The following is a 12,314-nucleotide window of genomic DNA, read 5'->3' as shown; positions in this document are numbered from 1 at the left end:
TCAGAGGGGGGAAACTAGAGGGCATATCTGGGTCAGGCCAAGACACCGAGCACGTGGGAGATCCGGGCAAGGCTAGATAGCATCACCTGCCATCCACTAGTGCATGCAAAAGCTGGGCCAGGGAGCATGCCTGGCTGGGCTGGACCCTAATACTCACTCAAGAGTGTTGGAGCAGGGAGTGGGCAATGTCAGGCTGGATCATAACACCCATCAGAATGTAAAAGCACCAGATATAGAGGCAGATTCAGTAAGAGAATTGTGCACTTGCCTCTGTGAGACTACAGCACCTGCTGGTTTACTAGAGAGCTGAAGGGTGGAAAAAGGCCAAGCCAGGCTGGACCACGGAACTCATCTGACAGGAACCCACCTGACACTTGTGGAGGCTGAAGCTGGGAAAACGCCAACTGGGGCCAGACTAAGTACCCACTAGTACATGACAGGGTTAGGACTGAGGGTAGGCTGTGCCAGGCAGGGCCACTGCCCCTGCTGGCTTGCATGAGAACCAGGAGCAGGCTTGGTAGGGGAACTTGAGGAACTCCCCTGGTAGTTCACAGCTCCCTCAGGACAGGATGGGAGCCAGGGCTAGGGATGAGCCAGGCCAGGCAATGCTGTAGTACACCTCAGCTTTTGTGTGGACCAGGTCTGGGGACAGGCTGGTCTGGGCCAGACCTTAACACTCACTGGCACACACAGAGAGAGAGCCAGAACAGAGTGTGGGCCATGCCTGGCTGGGCTGGGCTGCAACATATATCAGTAAAAGCTGAGACTGTGAGTTGGCCATGTCAGGCTGGACAGAGGCACCCACCTGCACACACATAACACCTAGATCTGAGAATGGGCCTAGCTAGGGAAATACGGGGAATTGCCCTGCTAGGTCACAGCTCCGATTAGTAAGTGAAAGAGCCAGGGTTGTGGATGGACCAGGCTGGGTAAGGCTGCAGCACCCATCAGCATGTATGTGGGTTGAGTCTGGGGGCAGGCCAATCTCTGCTGGGCTTCAGAATCTACTGTTGCTCACATGAGCCAGGATTAGTGTGGCACAGGCCAGGCTAGGCCCTAGGACCCTCTGGGTAACATAAGAGTCAAGTCTAGGGGTGGACCAGGCTAGGTTAAGCTGTAGCACCCATCAGTGAGAGCAAGAATGGGTGTCCAGTCAGGATAGACTGCAATGCCAGAACTGGTGAGTACCAGGACTGGGGGCCAGCCAGTCAGTCTGGGCAATAGCCCCCTATGGCACATATGGGATCTGGGGTTGGGAACAGACCTGGAAGGGGAGCCTGGGGAACTCCCCTGCAAGTCACAGCTCCCACTGGTGATTGTGAGCCAGGTCTGGGAACAGGCTAGACCATGCTAGGCTGCAGCACTCATTGACACATGTGTTAGCCAGGGCTGAAGCTGGGCCAGGCAGGGTCAGTCCACAGCACATTACCAGCATGAGGAAGAACCAGGATAGAGGGCAGACTAGGCCTGGTTGGACCACAACACCAGCCAGTTCACATGAGGGCTGCTACTGGGATTGGGTCAGGATGGGCTAGGCTGCTACACCTGCTGGTGAGACCTGGGACTGGAGACAGGCCGGGCCAAACCAGTCTGTAGCACCTGCTGACTAATGCGACCGTCAGACTGGGCCACAGCACCTGCTGGCATTCACAAGACCTGGGGCTAAGAGTAGGGACTCCCTTACTGGGCTCCTGGTCTGGGGGTGGGCCAGACTGGGCTAGGCTGCTGCATTCACTGTTGTGCATGAGAACCAGATTAGGTGCATGCCAGCCTAGCTTGACCACAGCCCCTGAGCCCCACATGCTGGCAAGTGCCAGGACTGAGTGCAAGTCATATCAGGCTTGACTCCAGTACCCCATGGCAGGTGCAGGATCCAATTGCCAGGGCACATGCCTGGCAAGGGAACTTTGGGCACTCCCCTGCTAGGCTGCACCTATCACTGGTAAGCACAAGAACCAGAGCTGGAGATGGGCCAGAATGGACAAACTGGTAGCACCTGTCAGCTTACATAAGGGCTGGGTTATGGGCTGGTTCAGGCTAAAGTAAGCCACAGCACCCATGGGTGTGCATGAGAGCCAGATGGAATGTAGGCTGGGCTGGATTGGGCAGAGGTATGTACAAAAACCAGGTCTGGAAACAGATCTAGTGGGAGTTACTGGGGGTCACCCTGACTAGGCCACAGCATCTACTGGTATGCCTGAAGACTGGGTCTATGGAGGACTGGGTTGGCTGTGTCATTGCACCTGTCAGTTCATGTGAGACATGGAGATGGGGTGGAACTGACCAAGCTACATTTGCCAGTATGTGTTTTGGCTGGTGCAGGTGACAGACCACACCTGACCCAGCGCTGGCTAGCAGTAAGGTTTCTTGGGAGACTCACCAACAGGACTGTCTCAACCCTGGTCATGGGGAGAATCACAACAAGTGTAGTGCAACCTTGGAGTACATGTTTTAGGTCTGGGCCTCCTCAATTGTTGATGCCTGCGCAGTGGACAGCATGTCCAGGTGCACAGTGGGGACATGATGGCAGCTCATCTAAACCAACAGGATGGAAAGCAGAACAGACTGGACAATTTTCCTGGCCAAGCTGTACAGCAGGTTCCTGGATCCGTGGATGCACTAAGGCAGACTTTGTCAACCAGTAGACCTTGGAAAGATTTTCTGAACCCTGGAGCAGTGAAACCAACAACACCTTAGAATTATCAAAACCATTCAAGTAACACCCTCGGAACACACATCCCCGCATAGGGTACTCCAAGGTGTCCTCAAAGGACTGTCCCCACCCCAGGTGCTGATGTAGTTTGACAACAAGGAGCTGCCCTCTCCTCCTCCTCCCTTGTGGTCACAGGAATTGAAACAAAAGAGACTGAACCATCATTCCACCCACTTTCCTTCATAGCTGACCCTGCCCACCTCTGTCCACTTTAATTAGAGGCCCACATGGGCATCCATCCTCTTAACTATGTAACCAATATTAAAAATAAAAAAATTTAAGCTACTAATGTTAAGTTGTTGTATATGTGCAAGAACAGTGAGGAAGACTACACATCAGACTGCTGTGAGTGGCTCCCCGATGCATGTACAAATGTGGAGGTGGGAAATGGGGACAGAGAGAGAGTCTCTTTGGCTTTGGGCACTTCTGTATAGCTTGGATTCTTAAAAGGGGTATTTCCAACATTTCCAACTTTGCAGTACATTTTATAATTCATCCAAAATATACCAGGTAGGTGGACACTTTTCTCTGCATGTCAAGATTCAGGCAAATGTGCATTTTTTTAGGTTACAATTTAAATTGTGTTCACAAAATTCAATCTATTGTCAGCAGATGTTGATTTCCTGTTATAAACTGTTTCTCTGAGACCCTGTCATGGAGTTTCGCAATCATAGGAGGGCATCTGTGTCATTTGTTCTGGTGTTTTGGGCAAGTACACAAGTGACACACCTACATTGTGGAATATGACTGAGTACACCTCTTCCATCATTCTCTTCCAGAATCTCCAATGAACACTCTCCAAAACTCCAGATCCGGAGTCACAGCTACCTGAGGGCAGTGAGTGAAGTCTCTATCAACCGGAGCCTGGATAGCCTGGACCCAGCAGGCTTGCTCACGTCACCAAAGTTCCGCTCCCGGAATGAGAGCTACATGCGAGCCATGAGCACCATCAGCCAGGTGAGCACCATCTGGGCATGAGCCACTAACCACGGGGAGGTTGATGATCATGGAGAAGGCTTCAAGTGGGGAGGGATGAACGCTCATTCAGGAGCAGACCACTGATGGATCAGATGGGAATTCTGGTCAAATACTGCAAAGAGCATGCCGCGTGTGTCCAGCACAAGCATCTGATATCACCATCTGCTATCACAATGCAAGGGTCCTCAGAAGCTCAGCAGTAGTCAGACAATACTGGCAAATTTACCAAGAAGGAGTTGCTGAGGCTTTGTTGTAAGATGCTTAAAAAAGGACCCGGCACAGTAGCCTAGTGGCTAAATCCTCACCTTGCATCTACTGGGATCCCATATGAACTCTGGTTCATGTCCCAGCTGCTCCACTCCACATCCAGCCCCCTGCTTGTGTCCTAGAACAGTCTAGGATGGCCCAAGACCTTGGGACCCTGCACCTACATGTTAGACCTGGAAGAGGCTCCTGGCTCCTGGCTTCATAGTGGCTCAGATCTGGCCATCGTGGCCACTTGGGAGTGACACAGTAGATCTAAGATCTTTCTCTCTGTCTCTCCTTCTCTTTACATCTGCCTTTCCAGTAAAAATAAAAAGATGCTTAAAGAATAGAAGTTGAAGATACATGTCATTGGCAAAAGCAAGACAGTGTCTAATAGAATACTAGTGTAATCACAGGTCCTTAAGACTGTTGGGAACTTAGTGGGTCAGGCACTGTGCCAGGGATTTATATTTTCATAAAACTAGTCCTTAAAAACACTTGAAAGATGTAAGGAACAAAATACTAAAGGAGGCTTTGTTTGTAGTCATAAAATCATCCACAGCATCCCAAAGTTATGGACAACACGATGTTAAGTAGCCAGGATTCTATGGGAAGATGCTACTGGAAATGATGCCTAACAAATACTCCAAGGGATTTGAACAAAGTAATATTTGATGTAGACTTTGTAATAAGCTAGCCCATAGTATATTCAAGGAATGACGAATGCTCTAGTGTGGCTGGCATAGTTGTACAGGTTACATTGGGAGATCCCAGGAACACCTGCAGATGGCCTTACTTGCCAAACCCAGGAAGAGACTTTATTTGTTAATGAGATTAGGTGACGATAAATACAACTTCATCTTTTAAGCAGGCAAAGGATCTGATCAGAGTTTTCATATAGCATGGTTAATGTGGTGATACGTGTAGGAGACATTTATGGGAATGAGAAGGTAGGGGCTAGTTTGGAAGACACTGTGATTGGCAAGGTGAGAAGCTCTTGGAGATGGAGTGGTGCTGGTGGTGATAGTTAGGACAGTGATGGTGGTGATGGTGGTGGTGGTTGAGGCAGTGGTGATGGTGATGTTTTTGCTGTTAGTGGTAGTGATTGGCAAAGGTGCAATGGTGGTGTTGACTGGTGGTGAACGGTGCTGCAGATGATATCGGTGATGATGGCAGTTGGGATGATAGGCTGGTGGGGGTGTTTCCTTGTGGTTATGATGACAAAGATGGTGCTGTGTGATGGCTTCAATTAAAGTATATATGTGTATGTGTGTGTGTGTGTGTGTGTGTGTAAGAAAAAAACTAATGAAACAGTAGGCTGGACCATGGAAGCATCTGTTAGAGAACAACCTGGAAATAATACCGCTGCTCTGTCTTTATTTCTGCCACAAAACCAGAGAGACCTGCTCAAAATGAAATCTTGAAAAGCAACATCAAGGCCCACAGTCAGACTTCAGGAGAGGATACAGAGGGGACCAAGGGAAGCTGGCCTGTGGGATAACTCCTAACTTTAAAGAAATCACCAACAACATTTGGATAATTCTGTGCAGCCTAATTTGTTCATTCACACTTGTAAGAAAAGTGACTGGAGTCTCATTTTAGTGCACTTTGACCTTGTTTGGTTGATTTTTCACAATGCATTCATGGACTGTAGCCAGGGGAGCCTTGAAAACAGTGAAACCCAGAGATTCCCAAGCTCACACAGAACCTACGCAGACCCTCCCCTCTACCTCAGTCACCCCTGCATTACCTATCATCTTTAATTCAATGCAAATAACTGTTCTACTGAGTTGCTTAGGAAATAATGGCAAGAAGGAGAAGTCTGCGTATGGTCAGTAAAGCACAACGTTTTCCAGATATTTTTAACATCTGAGTTTTGCCAGTTGAGTGTGTAGATGCAGAACCCATAGACATGGAGACCGACCACAAATAACATAATATTTTAGATTTTGAGGGGTATATCTTGCTGCTGCATAGCCTATGGTCCACTTAGTCTGTAGAAACTGTAAACTGGTCTAAAAATCTGGGTGAAATACACAGATTAAAAAACGTTCCTCAGAAATATATTGATACACACTCATGATTTTCATACTGCTAAATTGTTTAAAATCATTTCATTTCCACCCCCACGTCAATGTACCTGTGCAGACTACTGCATTAGTCCCTGTGCTGTGAATCTGGTTTCCATGAACAGCATCCCATCCCAGTGGCAGCTCAGTCAGACATCCACCAATCACTGTGGCAGCACATGGCAGCATTAAGGCTGTGTTCTTGCAAATCCCATAGTGTCGTCATTTGGCCTGAAGTAAAATAAAGGATGTGTGACCATCCTTCATGGATTCTCCCTGGGATGGCATTTTTAAAGCTCTGTATTCAGTTTTTAAGGGACAGAAGACTCAGGGGCGGGCATTTGGTACAGCAGTTGGAATGCCTCTTTTGGTTCCCAGATCTCAACCAGATTGCCTGTTTTGAGTCCTGATTCCTCCACTTCAGATCCAGTTTGGGATACTGGCGCTACAGGTAAAGAATTAGCTTGCTATACCACAATGCCAACTCCCTTGAAGCCACCTTCTGCTGGAGTCCTGCCTTGGTCACGGGTTCCCACTTTGCTCTCACTCAGCTCAAAAAGAGCCAGAACAGTGACCCTAATTCCTGATAACAGCCAGGGAGGGACTAGAGGGAGCCTAGGACCAAAAGCAGGCCAGACCAACTCCATCCCACAGCTCCTTGCCAACACATGCACACTAAACAAATCAGGAGTGTTTTTCTTACCACAACCATGAATGTTATTTTTTGTTTCCTCTTTTCACACCCTGTTTGCTTCACAAGGCCCTCACTAATCAATCTTTTCATTAACTCCTCCTAGGCCAATATAATCCAGTACCTGCTAGTGTTTCACCCCAATCAACTAAGGCACCTCCTTTTCAACTCCAAACATTGCCCACCGAGATCAGGCTGGGCAGAGCAGAAGTGACTCTGCCACTTGCCATGTCAAGCTGACACTAACATCCAGGAATGTTTGAAATGCCAAATCATCTAACCTTGTTTGCATAAAAAAATCAACACCCACCATGATAAGTACCCCGTACTACATGTCACAAGAATCTGCTGCCTTCTCCCATGCCCTCTGCCTAAGATGGATAAAAACCCAGTGCCATACCCCGTGGGTGGCCATTTCCTTCATATAGTCACACTGGGCCTCTCCTGCCAGGGAGTAGTCTGTCAGACTCCCCTCTGACAAATGAAGCCCTTTGACTATTAATTAATTAATCCGTAACAAACAAAACAGAAGCAATATGTGAAAGGTGAGTTAAAACATGTCTCAGAGATTTTTTTTTTCCAATGAGTAAGATTAAGCTATTGAGTGCACTGGGTCCAGAGATAAAGACAATTGCATTAAAAAAATTAAAATCTTGCAAACGAGTGAAGCTCAGGGCAGTCACTACTTCCTGAGAGAGGTTGGAACTGTTCCTAAGATGGGGCGCGTGGAGGGTTCCTGAGTGGCCTGTGAAAGTTGTCTGTTGATCTCAGTGGTGGTCTCAGGGAGGTTTGGCATGTTGTGATTGTGTGTGTGTGTGTGTGTGTGTGTGTGTGTGTGTGCGCTTCTTCATATGGATTTGGCATCTGTATAATACAGTGGAAAGAATGGGAAAGGGAAACCTAGTAAAAATTACACATTTAGGGGCTGGCATTTGGTGCAGCAGTTACGTTGAAGCTTGAATAGCCACACGCCATATTAGGTGAATCGCACCTCCTCTTCCATTCTAGCTTCCTGCTGATGTGCACTCTGGAGGCAGCAGGGAATGGCTCACGTATTTGAATCCTGCCACGCATGTGGCAGAGCTGGGCTGAATTCCTAGCTCCTGGTTTGAGCCTGTCCCAGCCCCAGATATTGTGGAACTGTGGGGAGTGAACCAGTAGGTGGAAGACCTCTCTCTCTCTCTCCCTCTCCTCTCTGCCTTACAAATAAGTATATAAATCTGTATTATCCAAAAATAAATAAATATTAGTAAACTGAATGATATATGGACACATGCATATATATATACATATACATATACACATATATGTATATTTACTATATAGTTTGCCTAACCTTTTACTTTGAATTTGCTTCAAATTTGGAAAAATCACACATATACTACAAAGAGCCATATATCCTTACCCCAATTCAGATTTATTGGCTGTTGGAATTTTGGCACTTTCTCCCTCACTCCATTTGATAATTAGTTGCAGGTACCACATCCCTTTACTTCCAAACATACATCTATATATTTCTAATAAACATGGCAGTATATAGATGCAGGTCACTTTAATATGAGCACATATAGTTGTTAGTCCTAAAATGTGCAGGCATTGGTATCAGCTTAGCTGAAGGGCCTGGAAGTACTATTTTTGAACTGGAAACACTCCCCATGAAGGAGAAAAGCATGTTTGCCTCCAGTTACATGCCTTAAGGAACCAGTCATCCTTATCAAACGCTTTCCAAAGTGAATCAATTACTATACTGCATCTTCAGATAACACTAAATGAGAAGACAGTCAAAATTATAATATTTTGGTATATGTTCTAATTACAGTTTAATCTGTTAAATTCTTCATTAATCATGAATTGGGTATCATGAAAAAGAGATAAGTTCTGAAAGATAAAGTGCTTCTAAAGCTCTATTAAGTCAGCTGAAAAGTAAGCAATTGAGCAAAACTTCTAACCGGTTCTATTTCTCCTTCAGTCGTGTGGACATCCAGTGTAAGTTACATACAGATGTGTGAACATAAACATGTGCCAATACAAACCAAGTTCTCAAAAAACCAAAGAGGGCCTCATTTTTTAAATGCACTATTAAGCAATTTGTAGCCCATATCAGCTCTTTGTAAAGAAAAGTGAAACCCTGTTGGGCCTGGTGCGGTGGTCTAGCGGCTAAGTCCATGTAACTTTGCCTGCCCGGAATCCCATACGGGAGCCAGTTCGTGTCCGGGCTGCTCCACTTCCCATCCAGCTCCCTGCTTGTGTTCTGGGAAAGCAGTTGAGGCTGGCCCAAGGCCTTAGGATCCTGTACCCACATGGGAGACCTGAAAGAGGCTCCTGGCTCCTGGCTTCAGGTCTGCTCAGCTCTGGCCATTGTGGCCACTTGCGGAGTGAACCAGTAGGTGGAAGCTCCTCCTGTCTCTCTCTCCTCCTCTGTATGTGTGTCTACCTTTCCAATAACAATAAATAAATCTTAAAAAAAAAAAAAAAGCACTATTACAAAGCAACAAACAAAAAACTTTGTAAGTAGTACCAACCTTGAGGGTGCTTTTCAAGATTTTTACATACCTGGAGTTACTGTGTAGGTATGAGCGTCTTGCCTGGAACAACAGGACACAGGGCCATGCTTTGCACCTCAGCTTCAGTCAACACTGAAGTTCTCGATGAATTAGGCACTTCAAAAACCACAATAAGAAGTTAAAGTTTCTAAAAAAAAAAAAAAAAAAAAAAGTTAAAGTTTCTGAAATGTTTGTGCTTAAAAAAAAAAAAAGTTGCGTGTGGGCTCTGAGCACAGCCAGTAACACTGTTCTCCAAGCTCGCCCTTATAGGAATCGTCACCTCAGCTAGTGTTGGCGGTAAGACTGCCAGCCCACGCTTGCTTGCCTTCTAAGTTTTTTGAATTGTAAAGGACGATACGGTCTCCTTAGCAGGATACCGCTCTGTTATAATCTGTGACATCAAGGAATAAAATGTCTTTGAGGGCATCGTAGCCAGTCGCTGCTTCTTCTCCTGGGGGGTTGAAGATGGGGAAAGGTTGAAGGGAGAGGTGGATGTGGCAGCAGGTGGAGACCCTAGTGCAAGCGTTTACGGCCCCTGTGTCTGCCCGCAGGTGAGCGAGATGGAAGTGAACGGGCAATTCGAGTCCGTGTGCGAGTCTGTGTTCAGCGAGCTGGAGTCTCAGGCCGTGGAGGCGCTGGACCTGCCCGTGCCAGGCTGCTTCCGCATGCGGAGCCACAGCTACGTGCGCGCCATCGAGAAGGGCTGCTCCCAGGACGACGAGTGCGTGTCGCTGAGGTCGTCCTCCCCGCCGCGCACCACCACCACCGTGCGCACCATCCAGAGCAGCACGGGTGAGTGAGCCGGCCTCGGCGCCCGGGGCCCGGGGTCCGGGAGGCTGGCGCCCTTGCTGTCCTCACACACCAGGGCAGCCCGGGACAGAAAGCCGCCCGTTCCCCCAGGCAACGACTTTGCTACCTGCCTGCCTCTAGTGGCCGCTCTGGCCGCATAGGTCCACCTGCCTCCTCCCCCACCCCCATCTCCATCTGGGGAATCACCAAGGGAAACAACTGTAGCACCACGGGGCACGTGCAAGGTTCTGACAAGATTCCCACCCAGCAGCCTAAGGGCCCACGCCCTGATCTCAACCCACCCCCTCATTCTCAGTAAATACCCCCTGGCCCCTAAGGTGTGCCCCTAAATGAACCAGACACCTTGAATTATGTTCATCACAGAACTGCAAGGCTGGTTTTAATTACTGCAAAATGACTTTTCCAAAAGAACTGAAATATCATCGTGAAAAAATAGGAAGAAATGTATGACCTGGTAATATCAAACATTTTGTGAGTTTTCTTTCTAAACCAAATCAGATTTATTTGTGATTTTTAAGACTCCCTATTAGGCACAAACAGCACCTCTTTTTCCCTCTAAATTGTGTTTAGGCGTATGTGAATGCACTGTGTTTTATCAGCAGATTACGCACAGAATTGCTTAACTAGCTGCTGTGACTCTGGAACCTAATGCAGCCTTAGGTTAGGTATTACTGTATATATAACATTTGGGTTCCAAGAAGAAAATTCTGCCATGTTTACTAGGCTTAGCTTTATGGCTGAATTCAGAATAACTTCAATATGTATGCAAGAAAGTCAAAACATCAAAAACCAAGAGCCTAAGAATAACGATGATTATGCTAGAAAGAAAGCCTCGATCGATATTATTCAGTGTTAATTCTATGCACATCAAATACCATAAAGTATTGTTCAGTCTGGAATTATTGCATTTCAAGAGCTAATAGATCCTGAAACCTGAATGAAGTAATTAATAGGCACTGAAGTGTGGATTCTTTTAAAATGCTTAGAGGTTTACCAAGAGCTCATCGCTGGCCACCGCCAAGTGAGATCTGAAGCTTAGAGAAGCAATACTTCCAGACGCCACATTGGCTCCATGGCTGAGCACAAGCTAAGCCACTCAAACCTACCCAGGCTGCAACCTTCAAGCCATAGAGTACGGCCACAGGCTCTGCCTCACTGGGCTGTTCTCCAAGAAAGCCAAAGACGAGGTTAAGTAATTAATGTGTGAAGAGGTTAAAAAAAAAAAGCATATCGTGTGTGTTTGCATTCATATGTAATTTTGGAGGTCTGCCCTGTGCTTCCGGCATATTGCTGTGTCTTTTGGTGTTTGCCATTGTCAACTGCCTTACCCATACACAACCCTTCCGCAGTGTCCAGTCCATTCCTCTCTGTAATAATCTCATTGCCTGCTGGCTGAAGTCGCTCCTTAAATACACCAAAAGCTGACCCTTGCCCAGAAATACCAAAGGCACTCTCAAAAGAAAAATTACAGTTGGCTCACTCCTTCCCTATCAGGTGGTTAAAGTGGGGAGAGACTCGAGGTGCTTTTCCCTGCTTCCTGCTCACCGGATTTTGTGTTCTTGACAGTAAGAGGCAGTTGGCTTGAGCTGTCTGCAGCAGTTCTTATTCCGTGACTTTCAACTCCAAAAACCCACAGGTCTGACTTTCTAAGGCCTTTTCCATATACTCTGGAGGCTTCTAGAGTTGAAACAATAGGGTTGCCAAATAAAATCTGGGTCATCCAACAAATTGCAATTTTGGGTAAATAAATAGTGAATCATTTTTATAGTGTAAGTATTCCAGATACCATATGGAAGATATTTAGATTGCTTAAGTATGTTATGGTATTAATGGTCTTTGCTAAAATCCAATGAATGTACAAAGGAGGTGAATAGGAACCTGGGCTGATGTCCTACGTTATTGCATTTAGAGTCTGAACTGAAGCCCAGTGTGAGGGCCTGTGTGGTAGAACACCCGAAACAGAGGGACGTGAATGAATGGCAAGTGCAAGTGGTGATTAGAGCTAATGCTTTTTGGGCCCTGTGAGTCTTATGTAAAGTGCTGGACCATTTATGCCTGCCTCTGTCTGTGGGCGAGAAGGAGGTGACGTCAGGCCTGGAGGTTCTGCAAGGATTCGGGGACAGGAAACTACGACTTTGCTCTGTGAAGAGTCAAGCATCACATGAGTTCTCGCACAAGGCAGGGGTTCGCATCTTCCTTAATCATCAAACCAAGCACTACAAAATAGGATGTTTGCCATCATGGGAAAAGAAATCAGTACTGCA

At 46.9% G+C, this 12,314-nt stretch overlaps 1 protein-coding gene across 11 annotated transcripts in view; it reads left to right on the top strand.

Annotated features, from left to right (window-relative positions):
- DLGAP1 (DLG associated protein 1) overlaps positions 1–12,314 on the top strand; it is a 753,977-nt gene that overhangs the window by 567,217 nt on the left and 174,446 nt on the right. For all 11 annotated transcript variants that reach the window (XM_004579625.2, XM_058676808.1, XM_058676806.1 and 8 more), the window contains 2 exons: positions 3,493–3,670; positions 9,792–10,032. In XM_004579625.2, the coding sequence (XP_004579682.1) occupies positions 3,493–3,670; positions 9,792–10,032 (419 nt within the window). The remainder of the gene's footprint in view (positions 1–3,492; positions 3,671–9,791; positions 10,033–12,314) is intronic.

This window comes from Ochotona princeps, chromosome 18 (genome assembly GCF_030435755.1).
Source record: "Ochotona princeps isolate mOchPri1 chromosome 18, mOchPri1.hap1, whole genome shotgun sequence".
In the NCBI taxonomy this organism is placed as follows: domain Eukaryota; kingdom Metazoa; phylum Chordata; class Mammalia; order Lagomorpha; family Ochotonidae; genus Ochotona; species Ochotona princeps.
The sequence above is the reverse complement of the archived record's forward strand: the minus strand, read 5'-3'. Positions and strand labels throughout refer to the sequence as shown.